Source organism: Myotis brandtii, unplaced genomic scaffold, assembly GCF_000412655.1.
Source record: "Myotis brandtii unplaced genomic scaffold, ASM41265v1 scaffold499, whole genome shotgun sequence".
Classification (NCBI taxonomy): domain Eukaryota; kingdom Metazoa; phylum Chordata; class Mammalia; order Chiroptera; family Vespertilionidae; genus Myotis; species Myotis brandtii.
Genome location: NW_005369027.1, coordinates 1040661 through 1066333, shown reverse-complemented (window position 1 = coordinate 1066333; position 25673 = coordinate 1040661). Strand labels below are relative to the sequence as shown.

At 34.4% G+C, this 25673-nt stretch overlaps 2 protein-coding genes across 2 annotated transcripts in view; one reads left to right on the top strand and one right to left on the bottom strand.

Annotated features, from left to right (window-relative positions):
• Nucleotides 1-25673, top strand: part of CTNNA3 (catenin (cadherin-associated protein), alpha 3) — a 1348181-nt gene that overhangs the window by 390270 nt on the left and 932238 nt on the right. The gene's annotated exons all lie outside the window — the stretch shown is intronic.
• LRRTM3 (leucine rich repeat transmembrane neuronal 3) overlaps nucleotides 15380-25673 on the bottom strand; it is a 161525-nt gene continuing 151231 nt past the window's right edge. The window contains exon 3 of the mRNA XM_005876776.2: nucleotides 15380-16338. Coding sequence (XP_005876838.1) covers nucleotides 16129-16338 — 210 coding nt within the window. The 3' untranslated portion in view covers nucleotides 15380-16128. The remainder of the gene's footprint in view (nucleotides 16339-25673) is intronic.

Sequence of the window (25673 nt, the reverse complement as noted above, 5' to 3'; positions counted from 1 at the left end):
TAAGAACCATTAATCCCAATTTCTTATCCAATTTTATGTATGTGCTAGTAATAATTGTAACTCCAGTTGCATTTATATTTGTAGTATAACAAAACTTAATGACATCAAGATAAAATAAGAAAAAAATCTATGGAGATTCTAGAATAGATATATTTTGTGTGAACTAGTCTTAATGATCCACTTAAATAAGACTTTTACTTGTATTTTTATATTGTACATGTTCATAAAGTTATTAATAAAGACATCTCTGTTTTTGCAAAGGTTATACTCTTTAAACAAAATTGAAATGTAATTCAGAACTTTGTCTACATGTAATTTAAAACTATGAATGTAGAAGCCTTATATTCTAAAATTTTAACATTTTAAATATATGGTTTTAGACATATAGTTAGCACATAGATACTCATTTATTTTTATCTAATTTTTAAAGAAAGTTTGTGAAATGGGAATTATTTAATACTTGGGAACAGAATGCAGTATTTTGATATGAATTTTCTTGATTTCATTTTTCTTGCATCTGATGTCTTTTCCCTGACTTTAAGGAGTAATGGGGCTCTAGAGCATTCAACTAAAGATGGGATTTGTATGCCAAGTGAGAGTTATTATATTTTAAATTTGTCTTTATTGCATGCTTCATAAATCTGGCAGTTGGACTAAAGTCTAACCATATAAATACACATGAAATGCTACATGTGAATGAGTTCATAAATTGTTATGGATGAAATATTATTTTATTTTCTCTTTACATGAATTTTTATGGACTACGACTGAAGTTCATCATGATTAAGTTTTGGATAAAATATGAAAAATACATTCATTTTAAATCTCAATTTGGGGAATTCTGTTCATATTTATTTTATAGTTTATGATATCATACCTACAAGCTATATTTTATGTTTCAGAATTTAATTCACATATTAAGTCAGTTATCTGAATGGAAGTAGAAGACACTTTAAATAGTATCATGACATCATGTGGAAGATATTTTTATATGGATAAAGTTGGGTGTCCTTGAAAAGAGCCTCTTTTCAGTGTGGGGCTGGGATTGGAGAGGCAGAGGGACATCTCAGAAGGGTTTAGAATGTCAAGGAATGGGGAGGAATTCATGTTTGGAATATAGTCATCATCATGGTTTATGATCTACATTCCATGAATTAGGTTAACTCTGAGTATTAATAAAACAAGGTACAATTTAATATTAGAAAAATGTTAACAGCAAAAAGTGAATGCAACATACAGAATTTTGGCTTATATCAAGAAAATACTTTCTAAAAAATTGTTGAGAACTTCACTTTGAACCCTCGTTAGTTATTTTGAAAATAAATGTTGTTGGTCTCTTTAATCCAACACTTGAGAATATGTTTCTACTAATAGGAAATATCTTCAAATGTAAATCCTGCTTTGCTTAATGATCTTTTTATCTGACGAACAGTATATGAGAGGGTTGTGTGTCAGAATGTGTATATTTCTGTCAGTTTTAAAAAAAATAATTATTTTTATAGATTTCTGAGAGGAAGGTAGAGGGAGAGAGAGATAGAAACATCAATGATGAGAGAGAATCATTGATCAGCTGCCTCCTGCATGCCCCACACTGGGGATCAAACTTGCAATCTGGGCATGTGCTGTGACCAGGAATTGAGCCATGACCTCCTGGTTCATAGATTGACACTCAACCATTGAACCAGCCAGGCATCTGTAAGTTTTTTTTTTTTTTTTTCTAAAAAAAAAACAGATCATAAATAAGATGAGAGGCAAGTAAGGAATTGAAAATCTGAAGATGATTTAATGATGGGATAGTGGAAAGTGGGCATGATGATAGAGAGAGAAAAATGAGCATTGCAATAGGAAGGCTAACTTGGTTACCATGTAATCAAGTATAACCCATCACTGGGTTCCTGAGCTGAGATGTAAAGGACTCTAGCATTCACTGGGGACAAAGCACAACTGTTTCTCAAAGGGGAATGCTTTTTGGACCTCTCTCTGAAATACATTTCTCATGTGTTCTTTTAACATTATGTTTCATAATGTGATGGGTATTTTTCTTTACAGTCATTCCAATGAAATGTAGAAGCATATCTCCAAAGGCTTTTTCTTATGTAAATGTGCAGTACATGTTGAGGGCAAAATATAGTGTATGTGTGGAATGTTATGAAGCAAACTAGAAAAGTTGTTGAATGTCTAGAGAAAAAGAAAATTGATTTCAGGGTTAGAGATGAAAGTTGAAGAGAAATATTCCTCTTTGCTCCAAAGAAATTTAAAAACAGGATGAAGTAAGTCTTCCTACCTTGATTCTTAAGAGGAAATTTTTTTCTCTTTGAAGTAAACATCAGCCTCTGTTATCTTCCTTTACTTGCTGTTTCCCTCTATCTCTGAAAGAAAATAAGGTGAACTTGACCAAATAAGTGCTGACGAGATTCACTCTACAGTGACTACATAATGTATTCTGCATCTGCTTAAAATTCAGATTTCTGGTCTCCAGTTGCATAAATTTAAGGTCTGGATCAATTCTTCCAGGGGTAAGTCTGAAAATTTTAGGAGAAAACAGACAAAAGGGAATAAAGGAAGTTGAAACATTTTAATTGCATCCCAAGCTAAAGGAAGTTAAGGGAAAGCCAGAGGAAGAAGAAATTTTATGGAAGCATATGATTTAAGCACAGGTATGAAATAAGACAATTATAAAATATCTATAATATACTAGAAAGAGTGGAAAATGAAGGTGTATTATCATAATTACCAGTTATAAATAAATCAGTTTATTATTTCCATTGAAAGAACACTCTGACAACATCTATTCAATGTGTGAATGATTCAGTTAATAGCTTTTCATGCCTCATTTCTGACACGTTTTTTAGGGAGATAAAAATACCGAAGTGATTGAAATACACTGTGCTGGAGTGACTTGCACATAATTTATTACTAACTGGTGCTCTTATTTCTAAATGACATCCCCCTCCCAGAAAGAAATAACTTAAATGCTAGAGGCTTCAGGGTTTGCTTTGGTAAGAACCTCATCATTTGTGAATTTAATAATCAGTAGCAGGTGAATAGTGTGGGTACTTTTCATTGATTAAAAAATTATAATGATATTCCTGAGGAGATTGGTGTGTTGTCTGGGATACCAAGACACTGGGGAGAAGATAGAATGTTCTGTAGTGGGTTTCTTTTTACCCTACCATCCATTACAACAATCACATGCAAATACATTCCAATGGATGACTTCCCACCACATACTGATTTGAGAAAAAATATTTTTAAGAGATACTTTAATTTCTTTTTTAGCCAGTCTCATTAACAAAGCTTCTGGAATACCCCAAGACAGTGTCGTAAAGCCAAGTCTTTGACTAATCAAGGATTTCGTGGAAGTCCTACTGTCCAGCCACAAACAAAGAACTGGTTTTACTAGTATGAAACATGTCAAAGGATCTTTTTTAAAAGAGAAGCTTTGAGCCTCATCTAAATAATTTTAAGCTCTAGGATGTTCAGTTTGTTGAAAACAGGCTTACTTAGGAACCTAGGTTTGGGTTGTCAGGACTGGTTCTGAGTTAAATATAACCTTATTTATACTTTTTGGTGAACTAATAGAGCTATATAATATCGTGTAACTGGAAAATTCATATTTCAAGAAAAATTAATGTAAGCTTTTCCCTTTTAAGTCTTGTCACACTTCCTTCCTATATCAGCAATGTCAGCATATGTGTGTATATCATGTATCACTCAAATGAGATAGAGAAAAAGAAAGAAGAAGACATAGATGTGGAGAAGGAAAGTAAAATAAGCAGAATAATACGTTAATCTCTCTGTGGCTTGTTGAGGGCCCTGAAACTAATTGTTTATTGCCTAATTTTCAACCCATGATTTGTCTTAATGGGATGGAGAAATTTAATATACTTTTACTTCAAATATTTCAAAGGAATGATAAATTATTTATATCAAGTCTTACTAAGAATTGAATTATTATAAGTTTACTATTAAACTTTATTCAATTTTTAGCCCATTTCTGCTTTTCTTATTTTGTTGTCCTTTCTATTTTTGTAAATGTTTTCAAGGGAAGATTTCTTGAGGGAACAAATTTATAGCAAATTTAATATGCAATGGGAAATTCAACAGCAATAATAAAATGCAGCTTGTCTCCTAGTGACCACTATCTTAAAATGTTTAATTATGCAGATGATTTAATCCATAAATTGTTAAATCTTTTTGAAAGTAGATGGGGTACAAACCTGAAAAAGAAAGGTAGTGTTCACAAAGCCTGTGTGTTAGCTAGCTTTATACCCTATGAACCTGAAATTTCCAACCAGCAGATGGAGATCTAATATTTCTCAAAGCCTTTCTGACGATTGTCCAATTATTTTCTATCACCATTCCATCCTGCTCCTATGAGTTCAGGAATGTAAATGTCAGTATTTCACACTCACCCTAACAATCTCAGACCCCATGATAGGAAAAGCACGTTAATGTTCTTTGTAATCCAAATGGAGTTTCTCAGACTAGATTTTGCTGTCTCCTGATAGGACTTAAGGGAAGTCATGAAACTTCAGAACCCTAAAGGCACTAAGAAATTATGGGCCCTACATATGTAACATTTCAAAGGTAACATTTGAAGCATTCACATTAAGTATGTTTTAGGTATTTATGGTTATATAACAGAAATAGGTGCAGCTTAATGAATTCAGTTTTACACGCTCATTTACTACAATACAATTTATTTAAGACAGGCCACACTATCTTAAATAAAATTTTATAAGTATTTTATTTGTGAAAAATAATTCCATATATTGGGCATTCTCATAGATGGCTCTGCCATACCACACACTCTTCATAATCCATGAGAGTATTTTAGGAGAAGAACATTAAGACACAATTCCCTTGGTATTCATTAAAATAGCATTGTGCATGATGAGCTCTCTTCATGTTTATATCGGTATGTTCTGAAATTCTAAAATTAAAATATATTCATTTTCCTAAGTGGAAAGGTGAGGAAATTACACCTTGAACTAGTTAATGAATTCACTTTCACTGTTTTGGCTCAGCATAATGCAAGGTGCATTCTTGAGGATTTAATAAGAAATTGCCTTAAGCACCACGCAAAACAATGGAATCCTTAGGGAATCATGGTATTCTTATAAAGAGAGGTGTTAGCTAAGGAAAACATAACATATTTAAAGAAGTGAAGAGTTAATGATACTAAACAGCTACCAGAGCAATTGTGCTAATTGCCATATCAGATGAACTGGCCACCTGACTGATAATTTTTCAGTTTTTTAAAGAATCATTTCATAGTAGTAGAATAAAATACAAAAGATTAAACCTAATTTCCATTCACTTTAATATCAGATGTCATAACCAGTAATTGATGAAAATTTAAACTGTACAGGTGAATAGACCTTTTCTACATTTTTTTCACATATTCCTGAGGTCAAAACTATAATATAGACTTTTTGACACACAGAGATTATAATTGCATGGGACATGTTAAAAAACAAAACACAACAGAAAGAACTTCTGACAATCCATTGCATTAATTAATTACTTTATTAATTAAGTTATTTACTATCATTTAATAAATTTGCAGATGTTCTGTATTTATCATAGGATGGCTAAATTGAATGCTTTTAATTTGAGGATTAAATTTATAATATTGTGGGAGGGGGAATTTTAAAAAAATGATTCTTTAACATTTATAGATGGAAAGAAACTAAGTATCTACCTATGTGAGCAATATGCCAGACTCTGAAACTATTAAAATCCCAGATTTCTAGAAGAGCTCTTACCCATAGACACCTACAATACCTCCAAACTCTATTCCTCCTGGAGTAGAGCTTTCAGAACAGGTGTGACTGGCAACCTTGAGAATCCAACATACTAGTAACATTTTCCCCAAAGGATTAATATGATCCACCACCACCACCACCACCACCATTAAACAATGAATAAATAGGAATATAAAGAAAAAAACAGTTGAAAAAAAGGTGGAGGAATATTGGTATCCATATAGAAAGACGAAAAGTGTGGCCAGGGTTAAATTTGGCTCTGAACTTTTATGTAATCAGGACAAAATCTGAGGTTGGTTTTTCCTTGCCAGGCAAGAATGAATCTAACAAATACTATTGGAATAATAGATGTCCATAAATAAAAATATAATATTCTTTTTTACTTCCCTCTCCTCATATTGCCCCTTTGAATACTGCTAGTCTTTTTTTAAATCTTTCAAAGGTATTTTTTCTAGATTTTTAAAAAAATTATTAATTTTAGAGGGAGACATTGATTTTTTTGTTCCACTTATTTATGCATTTATTGGTTGACTCTAGTATGTGCCCTGATGGAGATTGAACCCGCAAACCCACAACCTTGGCATATTGGGACTATGTTCTACCCAGCTGAGCTACCTGGCCACGCCTAAGTATTGCTACTCTTAAATTCTATCTCAATTTTCATTTTTGCCCATAGTTATTCACAACAACTCTACTAACTATGATTTCATCTTCTGATTGCTTAATGTGATACCTTTTCCTTTTGCTAAGACTGTCAGCCCCTTAAAACAAGGACTATATCACATACTCTTTTATACATCACAAAGATATTTACTTTTCAATAGACATATATTCGATATGTAATAAGCACATCCATTGATAAAATGGCTTTAGTTATAGCCTTAAGAGAATAGACTTAAATGTAAGGGTTGACTTTATGAAGTCAACCTGAAATGTGCAGTTAGTAGGTGGAGTCACTTTGTCATTATATCTGTCATCTGGACTTGAATTCTTTCCTCACAATTTAGTAGATAGATGTATGTTATATAATCACTGTGGATATCATTTTCCATCTTAAGGGGATAACAGTAGTACTTAACTTCATAGGGTTTTTATTAATCCCATTAACCACATTAATGAGGATTAAGTGAATTAATATATAAAAAATGCTTAGAAAGTAAGCATTCCTTAAAAGTTATCATTTTATCTTAAAGTAATTAGTATTTTCTCAAGATAAGTAGAAATTCCTTCTTATGGCAATTATAGAGCACAATCAATTGTCTGAGATTCATCCTCAGAAAGAGAAAGTATATGACAAAATCATATCATAGGGAATAATATTTAAATTCTCAGTAGTAGGAAGGCATGTACTTATCTGAAAACTATATCAGATTACTAAGGTAAAAAGAAGTAACTCCAAATTACATTTCTGTTATATTACACAGTATTTATCTGTTAGAACATTCTTCTCCCAATCCTTTTATAGTTGTACCTAGGGGTCATATTGAACTTGCATATTTTTATTTCATAGCAAGAATCAAAGACAAGGAAAAGTTAATAAGGGCTACTACTCCAGCCTTATGTTATTCTTGTACAAAATTATTAAGTATGACAAGAGTTCATTTTGACATAGCCATCAATGATTCTAGAAACTTAAGTTTGAAGTTTATTAAAGAGGAAACTGGCAAGCAGTTTCGAAGTATGTCCTTAAACTGAACTTAAGATTCCATCAAATCTAAAGGTGGAAAAGTGTCTACATACAAAGATCTCGAGCTTTTCTCCAGATGGCAGAGAGTTCAGAGATGTGCAGTATCTTCTCCTAGATATCTCATAAGTGTAGTCAGGCTGTAGCTGGGACAGGCTTCTAGGCTCTTATCTCAAGGCAGTCATTTCCTTAGGTTTTCTATAATAATAAAAGCGTAATATGCTAATAAGAATGAACGTCCTTCTGGATGACCTTCTGGATGAAGCCAGGGCTGGGAGGAAAGCCTGGGTCCCAGGTGCCAGAGGGAAGCGTGTGCCGGCAGCCGGGGGAAGGAAGGCCTACTCTTGAATGAATTTCGTTCATCGGGCCTCTAGAAAGTGAATATGAAATTAGACCCATAGATAATGAATGTTACAAGTGTCTAAGTCAGGAAATGCTAGAGAGGACTTTGGAAACTTTTTTCCCAACTCCCCACCGTGGTGGACATGCTAATGTAATAATTGCTGTGTAGGAGAGCAAACTGACAGAGTTGGTCCAATCTTTAACCACATTTTCATCAGATTGCTTAGGGCCGTGGCTGGCAAACTGCGGCTCGCGAGCCACATGCGGCTCTTTGGCCCCTTGAGTGTGGCTCTTCCTAAGCCTTAGGAGTACCCTAATTAAGTTAATAACAATGTACCTACCTATATAGTTTAAGTTTAAAAAATTTGGCTCTCAAAAGAAATTTCAATCGTTGTACTGTTGATATTTGGCTCTGTTGACTAATGAGTTTGCCGACCACTAGCTTAGGGCATTATACTTATAGATCTGTAATTAAGTGCAAATATATCATTGATGTAAAACAGTAAGAACAGATGGAGTATATTTAAATACAATTCATTTCTCAACATTAGAGTTTTGATGAGGTATATATGAATTTATGCAATCACTCATATAGTTGAAGCAGAAATTTGGGGTTTATACTTTTGGGCTATTTCAAAATTGATCTTGAAAAGAGCATTTGGTATTTAGTTTGGATCTTTTACTCTGATTTTTCCGTTTCTCTCTGGATAAGTAATTGTGACAGTTCTTAAACTAATTTTTATTCTTGATATGTATTCTCTCTTTTGGGGAAATTAATTCTATCTCTTTAATATGTATCACCATCACAAATACTTGTTCGCTTTTAGGTTCCTAATGTCCATTTGGGCTTTTCCTGATGACACTTGATAGCATAAATGTTACTGTAAATTTTAATTCCTACTCTCAGTTTTAAAAATTACTTGCAGATTAATGAGACTATATTACATTTCATTCACTTACCTCTCAGCATGTTATTTTTTCTCCTCTTCTTTGTCTTTCACCACATTTTCAACCCAGGAGCATCACTGTTGTCCAAAATCAGAATTACTCTAGATATTTCAGATAAATTAGGTATTTCAGATATTTCTGGATGGGTGGTAGTGCCAGAATAAGCAAATGTATTCATACTGCTTCAGGATGCTAGAGCTGCTTTCTTTGCCAGATTTATAAATTGCTGTAAAGTTATAGCATAGTTGATCACAATAGTGGTAGTTTTTAGTAGAAATGAGGCCTACAGAGTATTTTACTAGCTGTAGAATCCCACATGTATTATAAAAGACAAGGGTGTTTTAAGTAGATGCTATATTTGGATAGTGTAATGGAGCAACATGCTAGTGTAATTTCCTAATTACATTTTCTTGGGCTTGTGCAAATTCTGGGAGAAATAGAAGAGCCAGTTAGCACAATGGTTGAATACAAAGCTTCTAGAGACACTAATGGGATCAAGAAACTGTTTAAGAATCATTTGATAATAGCTGAGAGTGAGGAAGATTTATTTGAAGATGAGTTTAAAAATAAACTTAAAAATTCTTATTTGGCCACCTGAACATAATGATGAAAACATTTGCATTGTCTTAACAAGGAAAATTATATATAATTAACTTAAACTATATATATATTATGTTCTGAGTAATAGGACAAGCAGAGTCTATATTGTTATAAATATCTTCCTGCCTCCTTTATGTAGCGTTGCTCCCAGATCTCAGGTCATTTGTGTAAGTAATAATGCTCCTATAAAAATAGTCCCACATAAAGTCATTCCTAGGAAATATTCTGCAATCCAAGCTATGTCATTGTGAGTAAACATTTTTGAATGTACATTAGATTCCACATATGAATGAAATCATATGGTACTTATCTTTCTCTTCCTGGCTTATTTCACTTAGCATAATGTTCTCCAGATCCACCCTTGCCATTGCAAAGGGTAACATTTCCTCCTTTTATACAGCCTGGTGGTATCCCATGGTGTAAATGTACCGCAGCTTTTTTATCCACTCACCTACTGATTGACACTTGGACTACAATGAACCCAATAAATTCAGTAAAAAGAAAAAAAACATTATAACTATAGATTATTGGTGGTTTTCTTTACATTGTCCTTTGCATTTAGTTACTTTATTGACTATTCATCTATATAGTTTTTGCTTCTATTGACAACTTTCCCTCCATTTTTAAGATGAGTTAAAAATTATATTGTAGATATCTACTTATATTTTAAAATAGTTTTATAATATGTTAGGGAAATAGGAAATAAAAATACAATATGAATATTTGGGAGTATTTATCTTTTTAAGGGCTATTTTTTCATATGTCCACTCTTTTTAAGAAACAATGTATGGAACTTCAAGAAAGTAATGGGTATTTCTTTCCATCAGGTTGCTGTTGACTTGGATATCGAAGGAAATTTCGACAGTGTGAAATACTTTATGCAACTTTTCTGTTTAAGAATAGTGAGGTATAGTTTTCTTATGAGGTCTCTACACCATTTATTAAAATATATGAACCTAATTTTATTGATTATGGTCTTTTTTCACATTTGAAAATGTGCTATTGGGAGGTAGGACCACATTCTTAGAGTCTGATGACCTAGATTTGAATTGTCAACTCTACTGTAGGAGCCTTGGCAAGTTATTCAGTTACCACGATCCTTATTTTCCTCTTTTGTAAATGGGTGGTTAGATCTACTTCTTAAATTGGTTTGAGAATAAGATGAGGATAGCACAGTGGCCTGATACATCCTCTCTCCCCACCTCCAGCTTTTCAGCTGTTATATTATTATCTGTAGGAGCAAATAAGTTAGCAAAGTGAATAACCCAGCTGACTTAAGACTCTTTTCAGATATTCCTGTTGAAAGAGCTAATGGAAAGCAGAATCTATATAAACAACACAGTCTGTCGGAAAACAGCCTGACCGGTGTATGTATAGTTGTCCTTTGTGCGTATTCCTCCAGTCAGGCTTAGAATACCAGATTCACATGGACTTAGGAGAGCACAAGAATTATTAATTTTAGACTAGAGTAAAAACCGTTGGATGACTTGGTAAAAGTAAATTCATTTGAACAATATTTTATAAAGCTTAATATGCATCAGAGATTAGGTTTACAGATTCTGGTTCAGTAAATATAGTCTGGACCAAAGGGACTTGGGTCATTTTGATCTTGTAGGATATGATAAGTGGTAAAAGTTTAAACCAAGAAATAGAAAAAAAAAACATGTAACGGTCAACTTTATGCACTCATCTCGATACTATTTTTTCACTAATCCAGATAAATTCGGTAAGTGAAGTTGACTGAAAATGATCACTCTGTAGTGTGTATATACCAGCTCAAAACCTAGAGTCAGTCCTTCGTTTTCTGTAGTCTGAGCAAAGACAGTATCATAGATCCTTCAAAGTCATGCAGTTCTTTGTATAACACAAGATACATGGAAATCAAGTTACAAAAGATAAATTAGTGCATATTGCTTTAGATTAGAAAACAAAAAGGATTTACTTTAAGAATCCTTTATCACAAGGTTCTTTGATACATTTTAAATATTATTTGATTTCTACAAAACAAATTTTCACTTAGTTTTTCAGTAAGACACATATCATATAAAATAAAATTTATAAATGTTTGGGAGGAAGGAGGAAGGAGCTAGAGTTTTCTATGTCCTAAATGCCAAGGCACTCTCTTGCTTTAAGATCACCGTCTTTAATAGAAAGGTAAATAACCAACTGGATTTTTAAAAACCCAAATTTTACCCTCAGATTTACAAATATTAAATATAAGCAGTCTCCTCTCACAATAAAATAATGCCAGCCACCAGAGACCTCTAACAATAACCAATCACCACTCTGGTATTTTTTACTTTTTAATTTTCAAATATTTTTTTCCTATTAGAGTTGTTGTGAAATGAAGCCCAGTTGCTTATTGTCAGTCTACCTTAGCGGGTATGTCAGGGTTTTGAAAGCATTGATCCGGGACCCCTGCTCTTGGTACTTCTCTTGTTAGAAACAGCTGTGGTGAGTTGAGAAGGTAAGGTCTTTCTTACTGCCAGACCAACTCCTCTGGGTGCTTACTGCATAAGGAACCCATCAGGACCTGCCACTTTTTTTGTGTTACCAGATTGTTATGCTATTTATTACCCAGAGTGATAAACTGTTAAGAGCTATGCCAGTGATAGGATGTACCACTCGCGAGATTTCTCACCTCTATCTTTCCTGAAACCAAGTATCTGCCAGTCCATTTCCTTTCCCTTGATGTGCTGCCATCTACTCAGCACATCTGATTTTCTTTTTCCAGCTTCCAGATAGTTCACACCAGCACCTATCATTATGCTTTCAATGTCTTTACTTATTCTGAATGTTTAGTTTGAGAGATGATATCGGCTTTTTAGTCAGGAGCAGACAAAAAACAAATATATGTCTTACTCTCATACACGGTGATTTTATTTTAGAAAATATTTCTGCAAAAAGGTTTGGCTATTTCTTAGCTGTTTGGGAAGCCAGACTGATAAAATCAAGATTATGTCAGTTGTCTTAAATGTTAAATGTGAACAAACTTTCTTTCCTTTAAAAATAGAATTTATATTAAAATCCGTATGGTTTTATGATTCTCTAACATTCAGGAGGGAGTAGCAATAGAGACTCGATAAAAAAAGAGCTGATTAGTAAAATATTATTTGCCTATTAGCATGTTTTAGCATCTGTACATCAGTTTGGATAAATTGCAGTTTATTTTTTTATTAAAAGGAGAATAGAAAAAACTGTTTTCTCTTGAAACAAGTATAAGAATTCATGGTTCAAGAAGTACTCTTGCTGAAACAAATAAACAAAAAAATTATGAAGGTCTTCCAAATTAGCTCTGAATTGAATACGTGTTCAGTTGAATATGTGTAAAATTTCTCGCTGTGGATCTGTTTTATAACCACCCAAGCAATCTGAATTTAGATGGTCTTTGGTTTCTTTGCTTGTGCTTCTCGATTTTATGTCTGTACCTTGGGGCCAATAAACATCCACTTCCTGTAAGTAACTGTGCTGCATCCTTACAGGTGATATGGTATGTTAAGAAATCTATGACTTGCTATACTTTTTGAACAAAGAGTTTTACTGGGAATGTGAGAGCCCAGAGTAGCACACAGAAAATTTCATTTAGTACATGTGTTATACAGATAGAGGAACTGAATTAGATTAGAGATTACTGAACAACATGTTAAATTTTTTTTTCATTCTGCTTAATATCTCTGGCTCTGAGCAGGCTTATATTAGTATAGTGGAGAAACTAACAGGCTCTGAATTTTGAGAATGATTCAATTCTACCATTTATTAGCCGTGTGTCTTGGGCGAGTCTTCTTTGAGATTAATTAATGTGTCTTCATAGGGTGGTTATGAAGACAAAATGAGAAGATTTATGTGAAATGTGGTTGTAAACCTCAAAACACTGCATAACTTTATTGTTTGCCACAGCCCACAGCTATTGCTGTTATTATAACCATGTTGGGTCAAATTCTGTGTTTTTCAACTCCAACTACATAAACATTTCAGTTGTTTAAATAGGTGAGCATCGACAGGAAGGGAGGCATGGGAACAGAGTGGTTAGGAAGATTATCGAATATGAAAAAGATAGTTTAGAAATAAAGATTTCAGACACAAATATATAAATTGTAAATATATGATCATGATTCCAGACACAATGTCCTCTAGCAGGTCTTTACTTCCACTACCCCTACCCCTGGACATGGCAGTATAAAAATGAAGCAGACAAATAACCCAGCTGCTGTTGCTGCTTTCTCCTCCTCCTCCTCCTCCTCCTCCTCCTCCTCCTCCTCCTCCTCCTCCTCCTCCTCCTCCTCCTCCTCCTCCTCCTCCTCCTCCTCCTCCTCCTCCGTGTTAAAGATCCTTTAATTTCAAATATGAGAAATCTTAAAATTCTCAGTTTAGTTGGTTCTTACTATAGTAAGTCCTCAGATGCACAGAGCTAGGGTTCCAAGGTGACTGCTTCTATTCAAGTTGTTCACTTTAGATGAACTTAAACTGTTGAAAGAAAGTGGTTTGCTTCAAAAAATAAATGGCATATATCTGTGAGGCTCCCTGGAACCTAAAATTTTTTAAAGTCATTTATCAATTTGAAAATGTCTGGAAATTAAATGATGCTTGGATATTTGCAAGGCCAACTTCTAATGAGGAAATTTACAAATGACATTTTGATTTACATTGTAAATAAAATTTGGCATTTGATTGTAGACACACAAATAATTATAATTAACTCTATATAAATTTGCTAACTGTGCAAAGCAATTTCTGAATTTAGAGAATTAAGAATACTCTGCAAGGAAACTAAAAATTAGAAAAACTAAAGATTAAAATTTGACTTAAAATGACAAAAAAATTTTGAATAGCAAATAATTTATGCAAACTATGTTATAAAATATGTTAAGTAAATATGTTACAAGTACTGTAACATTAAGTTTGCTTTAAATTAGTAAGAGAGTTTGCCTCTTTCCACATTTTGTTTTTTTCTTTCTGACTTTGTATATTTTTAGCAAAAATTTGCTCTATATATTTTTTAAAGTTGGTTCTTCTGGAAGTTTCTCTTAAATTTGCCATGATAAAACTAGACTTTTGTAGATATGATTTCTTTGGAAGAAATAAAAAAAATTAAACGTTGGACATTGATTTCACAAATTGTTGTCTTCATTGTTTTTGATTGTTTGACCCCCTGTAAGATTGACATATTTTCAACCTATTTTTGATGTCATAATTAGAAAATGACAACATAAGAAAGCACTTCTCCTAGTGCAACAACAATGGAAACTTAGTTTTATATTTAAAAACACACAAAAGAATGTGTGACTACCACAGATAAAATAGAAATATTTTCAAACAGTAACCTGTGTCAAGCAAATACCAGAAACAAGTTGATTATTTCAGCATCTAAAAGGTCAGGTATTCACAATTTGATTTGAATTAACTATGTAATACAATTTTATAATCAACATATGCTCTGGGGAGGTTTCAAATTACTCTGGGTTATTTTTCAGGTAATCTGGAGGTGAATCTCATTATGATGGTAATATAAACAATTTAGAACATATTGGGATGTTGATAGTCTACTTGCATTTAGATCAAGTTCTCCACCAAGGCTCAAATCTATATTGAATGAGCTGTAGATGTTTAGGCTCCTTCCCCAGGAGAGAACTGATGTGGCACACACAGATTAAAAATTCCTGTATTTTCTTTGAAATGTTCCCAAAAATATAGCCTCACATTTCTAAATGAGAAGTTGTCGTAAAAACCAGCCACATTTTGCTGTGACTGATGATTATTTTTAAGTAAACCACTTCGGGTTAAATAGGAGAAAAATTGCTACTGTACATGTATCCACCTTGGCCTGAAAATAAGACGCGTAACAAGTTTTTGTTTGTCACTGACAGCTGCACCTTTTTAATGTATCAAAGACTGTTGCTGTGGTTACGGCCTTTGTTTCCAGTGATGTTTTGTCCATGCTTCCCCTTCCACCCTTAACAATGGGTTACTCCAAAGAATGAAATAATGAGTCATTCATTCAGAAATATGTTGTTAAAATATCCCTCTTTATCATTACATTTCACTGCTTAGAAACTAGGCTGTAATTCAAGGCAACAGTTAAGTCTGTGAAGAAGAAGTGTTAAAAAAAATCTTTGATTTTTTTTTTCCATTTATAAGAAAAACCTGGCTATGTAATTGAAGAACTTCTTAACAAGTCTCAACAATTAAACCCTTTTTGGTTAATGTATTATTTCTGGAACAAGTAGATAAAATTCTACGCAGTAAGCATGATAAAAATCGTGCATGTTCCTCACAGCACAGGATTTTAGTCAAGGTTTCTGGGCACAAAAGCAGTAACAAAACGGTCCCTACAAAACGGAGTAACTCTGAATAACACAGGAAATAATTTCTTGTTAATTTAAAATTTTAGAAACGGAAATGTGTAAAGTTTGTAAAGTAAACTGTAATTAAATTATGGTACTGTCCATACCAGTCGTTTGTATAATTGAAATTTTACAATATGAAAAATACATTAGCTCTGTACAGTTTTTACAGATAGGTAGGATGAGTTTAGGAGGAAAAAGATTTTTTTTTTTCTTTCAGGGAAATACTCTGTTTAAGTAAAAAAAAATACTGCACAACTTAGCTAATTACAAAGTATAGACTTGAAACAATTAATGTCTTCTTTATTTCATGAATCAATCTTGGATTTTTAACAGGGGATTTTTTTTTGTTTCGTTTTTAGAGTCCACACCAAACAAATCTTCCTCATTTTGTCCTTGAGGTTACAGTTTGGGGGCCGCCCTCGGCCACCCTGTAGCGCAGTTAAGCCAGATGCTGTTTATGATCACTGATGCGGCCAGCGGCCGTGATTGTGCTCAGATCCAGCTCAGTCTCTAGGTGCGTTTCCATCGTGTCTTCCTGTGCAGTCGTTTCAAAGGACTTATGAGAGAGAAGTTCATGATGCACCCCACAGTAACTTATTGTGGGCTGGTCGTATGCCAGGAAGGTTGACACATTCATCGATAAAGGAATCTGGGGAAAAATGACACGAGAAAAGGCAGTTATAAAAAGATAGACCACTTTGGGGACAAGATCTGAGGACTGTGAAAGTGCTCCCCTGACTGATCTCTATGGTTATGTGGCTCAGGTGTCCCCATGCTACCCCACTAATGTCCCTTGTTCTTATCATTGTCAGCACAGTGTGACAGTTTTAAAGTCTGGGATGAAGCCGTCCAATTCTTATCTAGAACCTCCAGACAAATAGTAACCTAAGTGTTTCTGAAAATGCTAACATCTTCATTGAGAGAGTCAGAAAAATGCTTTTCCTCACTGGGGTAAAATTGTGGCTTTAGTCAGAACTAAGAAAACTATTACTTGGTTATGTGTGGAAAGCCAAACCCCTCCTTCCCCCACCCCCCAATCTCCATCCCAGGAGTTTCTGTTCCAGTTGGTCAGAGGCAGAACCTGGAATTTGCATTTTACAAATTCCCATATGATGCGGGTGCTGTTAATCCACAAGCACACTTGAAAACCACAGCAGAAGAGAATTGTCCATGCAAGTCATTCTGGCTCCTCTTACTCAATAACTTCGTTTTCTCTTATTTATCTTTATTGTTGAAAGTATTACAGATGTCCCCTTTGTTCTCCCTATTACCCCCCTCTGTCCCGCATCCCCTCTGTCCTTCACTGCACTATTATTGTCTGTGTCAGTAACTTCTTAAAAATTTATTTCACCATGAGAATTCTTTGAAACATTAATGTCTGTGGTTTGGTCCATATATCTAAAATTTAGGTTTAGAGAACTCCCAGGAAGTATCTGTGACTCCTATGAAGGTCTAAAAAGCATGAAAGGATGATGCTAGTTTGAAGGAACCAGTGGTATACATCAGGAAGGGATCCCCTTGCTCACTGAAGTTTAGAGAAAAATGCAAGATCTAAAGATAGCAGGAAAAGGGCCGGAGTGACCAGTGTGACAGAAGGAAACATACATGTTACAGACAAAGGGTAGTCTGAAATGTCAGATGTGAACGTTTAGAGATTATTCTCATGTTTTTCAATAAGACAGAAACTTGTCCTAAAACGTAGGCAGATTTGCAATTGAAAGTGATTCTTAGATTACATCTTAGTATCTAGAAAATACGATGTATCAGTGAGTAGAATTTAACAGGTAACCATATTTGAATACATCATTATAGTAGATTTTTCTACTCAGCCTTGATCTCTGTTTACTATCCTAATTACTAAATCATGATGTCTAATTGCCTTGGATAAAATCTTCTGCCGCTCTTGCTTTGTGAGTGGATGAAATATATTTCTGTTTAAGTACTTCAGACTGTATTCCTTTCTGATTTCAGCTGAGATTAGAGCCCAAAACTAAGTAAAATATAATGTATAGGTGTTATTCTTTTATTGATCATTTTCTCCATGTATAAGAAACCTCTTTGTCTCTTCTTATTCCATTCCTACTCTTCTACTCATATTTATTTTTTCTTCAGTAAAAACTGGGTTAGCAAATATTTCTGTTTTCTCTTAAATAATAGTATTCACTTCTTTTGAGTTTGTTTATTTTTAATATGAACATTTTAATGTATCAGGTGTTCAGGGCTTAGTCCTTGGAGACAGAAATGTAATTCAGTTCATCAAATTAAATTCCTGAGTAACTTTATTTTTATGTGGATTTTTAAATTTGAAGCATGCAGTTATCTGATATGTGAATAAAAGACATTATACACTTTAAAAAAATAATTAAGGTGATTGAAAGATCATAAAGAAAATAATAGGATGCTTCCAAAGGTGCTCATTTAACGTAAGAATTCCAGGTTTTACAGATGAAATAGCTCATGTAACTACACTATGGTAATATGCAAAAGTAATTGTGTAGCATGAATAGATTTGAGTTATAGGAGAGAATGAAAATAGACCTGTTATTGGGTACATCAGTTTTATATTAGCCTCTGGGAAATCGATGCTCTGTAATGTGTTATGGGTCATATATCTCTAGGATTTTATATATTTGTTCCTATTTGCCATGAAAACTTATGGGTCATATATACTATATCATTCCTGGCTTGCTTAGAAATAACTCTAATGTGAGTAATTTGTGATCCCTATAGTAAGGATTAGGACAAATAATAAACCATAATATGTTTATTCTATGTGTCTGTGTGTGCTCGCACACACAATTTACTGCTTGATTTAACATCTAGAGGCCACTGGTACCCAGACTGCAAGTCCTAATTTGAACCATATCAGTTAAGCTGTTAGCTCTCATTATTTATTAAAACACATTGTATGCGGGAAACGTATTTATACGTTTTACGTAATTATACGTGCCCGCGCCACCTGTTAGCGCGTGATAAAAACTACCCGCAAACAATGTGTTAAAATCTTCCACATAATTTCTTTAGAGAGTTCTCTTATTTTTGGATACTTCTTCTTTTAAAGCACCCAACCCTATGGTTATACTTTTTCAATGTCAAGTTATTTTATTCTATTTCTAAAACTGGGATAGCATTTATAATCAATGTTGATGTTTAACATGTATTTCCCCCCTGCAATTGAAAGTGATTCTCAAGTTAGATTACATCTTAATATCAAGAAAATATGATGTATCAGTAAGTAGAATTTAACAGGTAACCATATCTGAATACATTATAGTAGATTTTCCCCAGGTTGACTTAAATGATTTTGAAAATCTAAGTTAGCACTGGATATATTCATATGTGTATTTATAGGAAATCCCGTACATATACACACAATATATAAATAAACACACATATGTTCAATCTTGTAGCCAATTATGATTTTAAAATCATTTAAATCAGGTATGGAAAAATGCAGATTTGGAGGATACATTAGTTCTAGTCAAGTGTTATATATTTGCATGTAGATAGACTATACCATATATAGTACGTATACTAGTCTATGCTGCCTGGGTGGTGTGGAGAGGCTATCCACTGGCATTAAACAAGCACCTCGAGGCTCAGATACAATCCATGTTCATCCCTTCTCGTCACCGAGTCAGTAAATAAAGCAGCCCCTTCTCCTTCTTCATAACCATCTAGTGACTTTGTGCTCTTTGTGTTCTTTTCCCCTTTCCGGGCTGACCTTGGTGCAATGTATTCATTCTCTCTGTCTCTTTCTCCATTTGTACCTGCTTCATTTTTACGTGCTGAATCAGGAGCGTTACACAGCCACGCTCTCCCCTGTGGATAGGGGATGTAACGGCAGTCGGAGTGTATGCTTACTGCTCCATTTTGGACAATAAATCACTTAGTTAACTTATGTGAAGATGACCCCAATATGTTATTTCATAAAATGGAAGTGAACGGCAGCCCTAGGTGCTGGACCAGCTAGGAAGTATGGTTCCAGCAAGGGCAGTAGGAGGTTCAAATCTAATAAGACTCTGCTCCCCAGACCTGTGGTTAGTAGGCTCTGTTTCAGTGTCCATAGAGTCCTCTTGTCATGGATTTCAGAGAGAGAACAGTTTCTTTTGGTGCATGTTGACATAATGAACTATTTATAATTACTTATGGTTTCCTTCACTCCTTTAGGTCATTGTTTTCCAGGTGAGGTAATTTTTCATAACTTGTAGAGATCCAGGGATATGAAAACTTACTCCCCAGAAACCAATATCATCTAGAGTCTGAGCTAAGAAATCATTACATGCTATTCTAATAATGAGAGGTAGTAGCTGAGCCATTATTTAGGAAACTCCCCTTAGGAAAAATTTTGACTCTGCCAAACTGCTTACTATGTTGACATCAATGGTACTTCCCTAAGCAGTACTTTTCCAGTGTCTGTCTCAACCCTGACAATATGTACCTTTTACATATAAAAAATTTACCGAGTCAGATGAATAAAATAACTCATTATTAATGGTCTTCTTCCTATTCATATGTCATTTTGAGCTTGTGATTTTAAAGGAAAAGAATGTTTTTTAAGTTTCCAATTTGTGATTAAGTAAAAATTCTCATTTTAAACTCTATTTACTGCATAAATATCTATGTATATTTGTACAATATATGTGTGTATATATGAACATACATATGTGCTGCTCCTATTCTAATTTGTTGGTTACAAGCAATTTATTTTTTTATTGAATTTATTGGGGTGACATTGGTTCACAAAACCGTACAGGTTTCAAGTGTACAACTCAACAAACAGTCATCTGCACACTGCATCATGTGCCTATCGCTCAAAGCAAAGTCTCATTATAAAAATAATTTAAATTAATTACTTAGAGAGTGAGAGGGAGGGAAGGAGAGAGATAAATCATCACTTTGTTGTTGTACTTATATATGCATTCACTGGTTGATTCTCGTATGTGCCCCGACTGAGGATCAAACCCACAACCTTGTTGTATCAGGATGATGTTCTAACTGACTGAGCTACCCAGCTAGGGCTAAAGCAAAGTCTCTTTCCACTCCATTTATCACCTCTTTGCCCACTTCCACCTACTCCCAGCCCCCTTCCCTCTGGCTATCACCACAGTGTTGTCTGTGTTTATGATATTGAGATATATATATATATCCATCCCTTCACCTTCTTTCACCCAGCCCCACAACACCCCTCCCCTCTGACAGCTGTCAGTCTGACCCACATATCCATGCCTCTGTTTCTATTTTATTCGTCGGTTTATTTGGTTCATATATTCCACATAGAAGTGAGATCATATGGTATTTGTCTTTCTCTGACTGGCTTATTTCACTCAGCATAATACCCTCCAGCTCCATCCAAGCTGTCGCACAAGGTAAGATTTCCTTTTTATTTTACAGCTGCATAGTATTCCACAGTGTAAAAGTATCACAGCTTTTCTATCTACTCATCTACTGATGGGCACCGGGGCTTTTTCCAGATCTTGTCTATTGGGTTACAAGCCACTTGTACATCTCTTCTGTTGGATAGCAAGGATTATCATAAGTACAATGCTCTGAGGAAGAGAAAATGACAGTCCACTTTTGAGAGGAAATAATAAAAAACTGTTGTTTTTTTCCTTTCTAGAATTGCCAAACAGGAATGCTCGCTTGTTAAGTGTTCTTTCTGAATAGAGTTTTTAGTAACTATAAATATTACTACTTATTATTCTTGAGCAGGATGCTCATGTTGTTCCCGTATATCACCGGGGAAATCCTCCATTTTATAGGCCAAATGTTATCTAGCAAGTATCCTACCTCTCTAGGTTGTGTAAGGGTGATGCTGTAGGGTTTTGTAGCTTTTGTTTTCAATGATCTGCATATAGCGAGAGAAATGGGCCCAGCCTGTGTTGCTCAGTGGTTGAGCATTGACCAATGGACTAGGAGGTCACGGTTTGATTCCTTGTCAGTTGCGGGCTCGATCCCCAGTGCTGCGGGTGTGCAGGAGGCAGCAGATCGATGATTCTCTCACTATTGATGTTTCTATCACTCTATCCCTCTCTCTTCCTATCTGAAATCAATCTATAAAATAAAAGCGTAATATGCTAATTAGACCGGATGTCCAAACAAAGCTGGGGCTGCAAGGGAAGCCCGGGTCCCGGGTGCCAGAGGGAAGCCGGTGCTGGCAGCCAGGGGAAGGAAGGCCTACTCTTGCATAAATTTCGTGCATTGGGCCTCTAGTAAAAATATATTTTAAAACAAAAGAGAGAAACGGGCTTCATGAAGGAATTCATTTTTTGAGATGTAGGCTTTATCACTATCAAGACATTTTCCTCTATTTTATTGTAATTCAGAGTCCTGTTATCTTTTGTTTTTATCTATTAAACTTAATGAATTTTCAGCTCAATTAAATTTATTCCTATCTATCTATAATAAAAGGGTAATATGCTAATTATACTGGACAGCCAAACAACCTTCTGGACGTCCTTCTGGATGACCTTTCAGACAAAGCCAGGGCTGCGAGGGCTAAGGCCCTTGCACGAATTTCGTGCATTAGGCCTCTAGTTAATATATAAAATAAGAAACAGGCGTTACAATATTTTTCAAAGTAATAGAGGCATGCCTCAGATGTTGTGGGTTTGGTCCCAGACAACCATAGTGAAGCAAATATTGCGATAAAGGATTCACATGAATATTTTGGTTTCCCAATACATATAAAAGTTATGTTTACAGTATAACGTAGTTGAGAAAGCGTATAGTAACTTTATGCCAAAAAATGTGCAGACCTTAATTAAGAAATACATTTTTGCTAAGGAAATGCTGACCATCATCTGAGCTTTCAGTGAGAAAATGTTGCTGAAAGCCTTGCTCAATGCAAGGTTGCCACAAACCTTCAATTTATAAAAAATGGGATATCTGCTGAGTGCAGGAAATCAGAGCCTAACAAAATGAGGTATGCTGAACATTTCTGTAATTTGTCTCTAAAGTTGTCTCAAACTCAGTTCATCATCTCTAGGTCCAATCCACTTCTTCTGCATGGTCCCTGTTTTGTTATGAAGTTAAGTCAGTTTTGCTTGAAGTCGGACTGCTTCCTGTCCCTTGTTCCAAATGTCCTGTTATTTGCCAGTTACTGTATTGACATCAATTGCCATGTGTCTCTCACATGCACCTGCTTTTTTCGTCTCCCTGGCCACTATCGTGGCTCCAAATATCACCTTGTTTGCCCTAGTGATGGCATGGCTGGTCTTCCTAATCCAGCAGGGTTGCCAATAAAGCTCGACATTTGTAAGCTCATTTCTGGAGAAGATTATATTTAACTGAATGTAAACAACATGTAAAAGAGTGAATGCTTTTTTTCCCTTATTTTTTGTTGTGTCTGAAATATTATCCTGTCTTTTGGAAAGAAGTGAGATTATATGTGTGTGTGTGTTTTCTGGAAAATTAGCTTTCTTAAATATATTATTTCATATGTATATATAGATATGTGTGAATGTTCATACATATATATGCATACATATACATGTATATACAGACATATATACACCTGCTAATAACTTCATTCTTACCTATCTTGATGCCTATACTTTCTGTTTTAGTTACATAAGCTGAGTTTCCAGACTAGCCTTGGATTTTGTTGGGCTATATGCCATTTGATGCATTTGGGGGATTGGTTAGCAACAATTGTTTCAGTCCTAGTAAACATGAGCTTTCTGTGCAGGCTGGTAGTTTTACTTATAGTCAAAATAGGAAGCTGTGTCTTTGGTATTATTTTTAAGTTTAATATTTCCTATTGGCTAGATTCCCATCTTGAAAACTTTATTATTAATCACTGTTTTGGTTTCTAAGTATTAAGGCAGTTGATAAGATGTGTTATATGAGGAGAAATGGTGTAAGCAATTATCACACTGCAGCTTGATTCCTTGGCACAATGTCCAAGTCAGCTATCTTGGATCCTAATTTAATTTCTGTAGGATTTCTGCAGTGGTTTTCCGCCTAGCTATCTGACTCACTGTGGGCATTTGTTCCATCTCTTGGTCAGTAGGCCTTGGACACATCTCTAACATCTTATTATCATCACTATCATTCATTGAGCATTTACTGTGTGCTAGCTACCATGCTATGTTATTGGCTAAGGTCATTTAAAACTCCCAAAGTTGCTGTAAGGTAAATATACTTACCCCATTTTACCATTGAGAAAACTAAGACTTAGATAGTTTAAATAATTAGTCTAAAATCACTCACCTGATGAATTGCAGAAGTGGTGGCCTGACTTCTTAATCTCTACACTTTACTGCGTATTTATCACTTTATCTCACACTGAGGTCCTGGAGCCCAGAGAAGTGAACACAATATATTGTGTCTGTTGCTATTTAAACACTGTTTGTCAACATTTATATCTCATTTCTAGTAGGATGAACACCATGATATCCTATGCAACATCATATCTTTATGATACTGCTTTGCACATTAGGTCTTTAGGAAAGAAACATATAGTTTGTTTTTGGAGTCATGATGTGGGTAGATGGTGACATCTCAAAATCAGGGCTCTCTGCTTCTCACTATGCTCATATTGGCCAACACAAAGTGTAAAAAGAAGGGTCTAATCTGGAGAACATTCTGGACAGGGACAATAACCTTATATATATATATATACTCCCTGATACAAATATGTGTAATTTTAGGAGTTTTAAAGATACATTTTTGTGTTGACTTGCAAAATATTTCTGCCAATTTCTAATTAAATGATGACAGCTTTGCTCTTTAAAAAAGATATAAAAAATTAAAAACCTCAATCACTATAGTTTGTTTTATATTAAATGATACTCATTTTTTTTCCTGTATGCTCTCTCTCTCCCTTGAATTTTCAAGGCACTGCTTCGATACTACTTTATAAATGTATATTTTGAAGTTTGTCTTCTGTGGTCTTTATTTTTGCATATATCTTATTTTATGTTAGATGATGGCCTTCTTGACAGCACAAATCTATGACTAATCACATTTTTCTATGCCTGATATTGTTTCACATTGTCCTTAAATGTCATAAAGCACTAAATATGTGTTTTTTGAATAAATTACTATGTGAATAAATGAATAATAAAGAAAGGATGTTTAATATAGTCTGGGTAGAAATTAAAAACCTTCATCTCAGAAGGTTTTTGACTGGGCTTTAGGGCTATATGACTGAGATAATCTGTTAAAGTCTAATGATTTCAAGACCAGGCCATTACAATTCTAGGCTAGAGGTACAGGGCTAAAATGAATTTTCAAAAATCCACACTAATGATCAGGCACATAACGCTGCATTATAATGTTTGACATCCTTTATTTTATTTCAATTATTTAAAAACTTTAATTTAAATGTTTTAAATACTAATATATTTTATAATTTAAAGCAGGAGGTATAAATTTAAAATATATAACACTTTAAAGTAATATTAAAAATAATTATTCTTCATTTGGTGAGTTTTTGCCTCTAAATTTCAGAATGCTATGTCTGTGCTTTGTCCTTTAATACCTTCCACACCTGCATTTTTCAAACTCTTTAGTGCTCCCTTGGAGCATGGCCCATGATCTCCAAGAGTTTGTGCATCTGCCAAATTAGCTCTCCCAGTAATGGACTCTGCCCTGATTCCTTCTGTGTTAACCTCCGTTTGATTTTTGTAGTGCCAGTGAAAAGCGATGTTTCTCTTTTACTGAGGCAAGGCAAAATGCCCCAAACTGTTTTCATTTACATGCAAATCCTTCTGCACAGCCCGATGCCTGCTAACTCCCACTGTTGCCAGGTAAAATGATGGGACCCAAATTGAACCTCTGGCTCAAAGGCCCCACTAATCTTGATGCTATGTTTTCAAATCCGTTTCTCCATACTGCTGTGCAATGAGATGCAGTTGCTTATCAGTGTGAAAACAACTCATTTTTCTTTTTCTTTTTCCTGAAAATTGTAGTTACAATATTCCACTCAGGGATCTTATAATCATGCTGAAATATATATATATATATATATATATATAT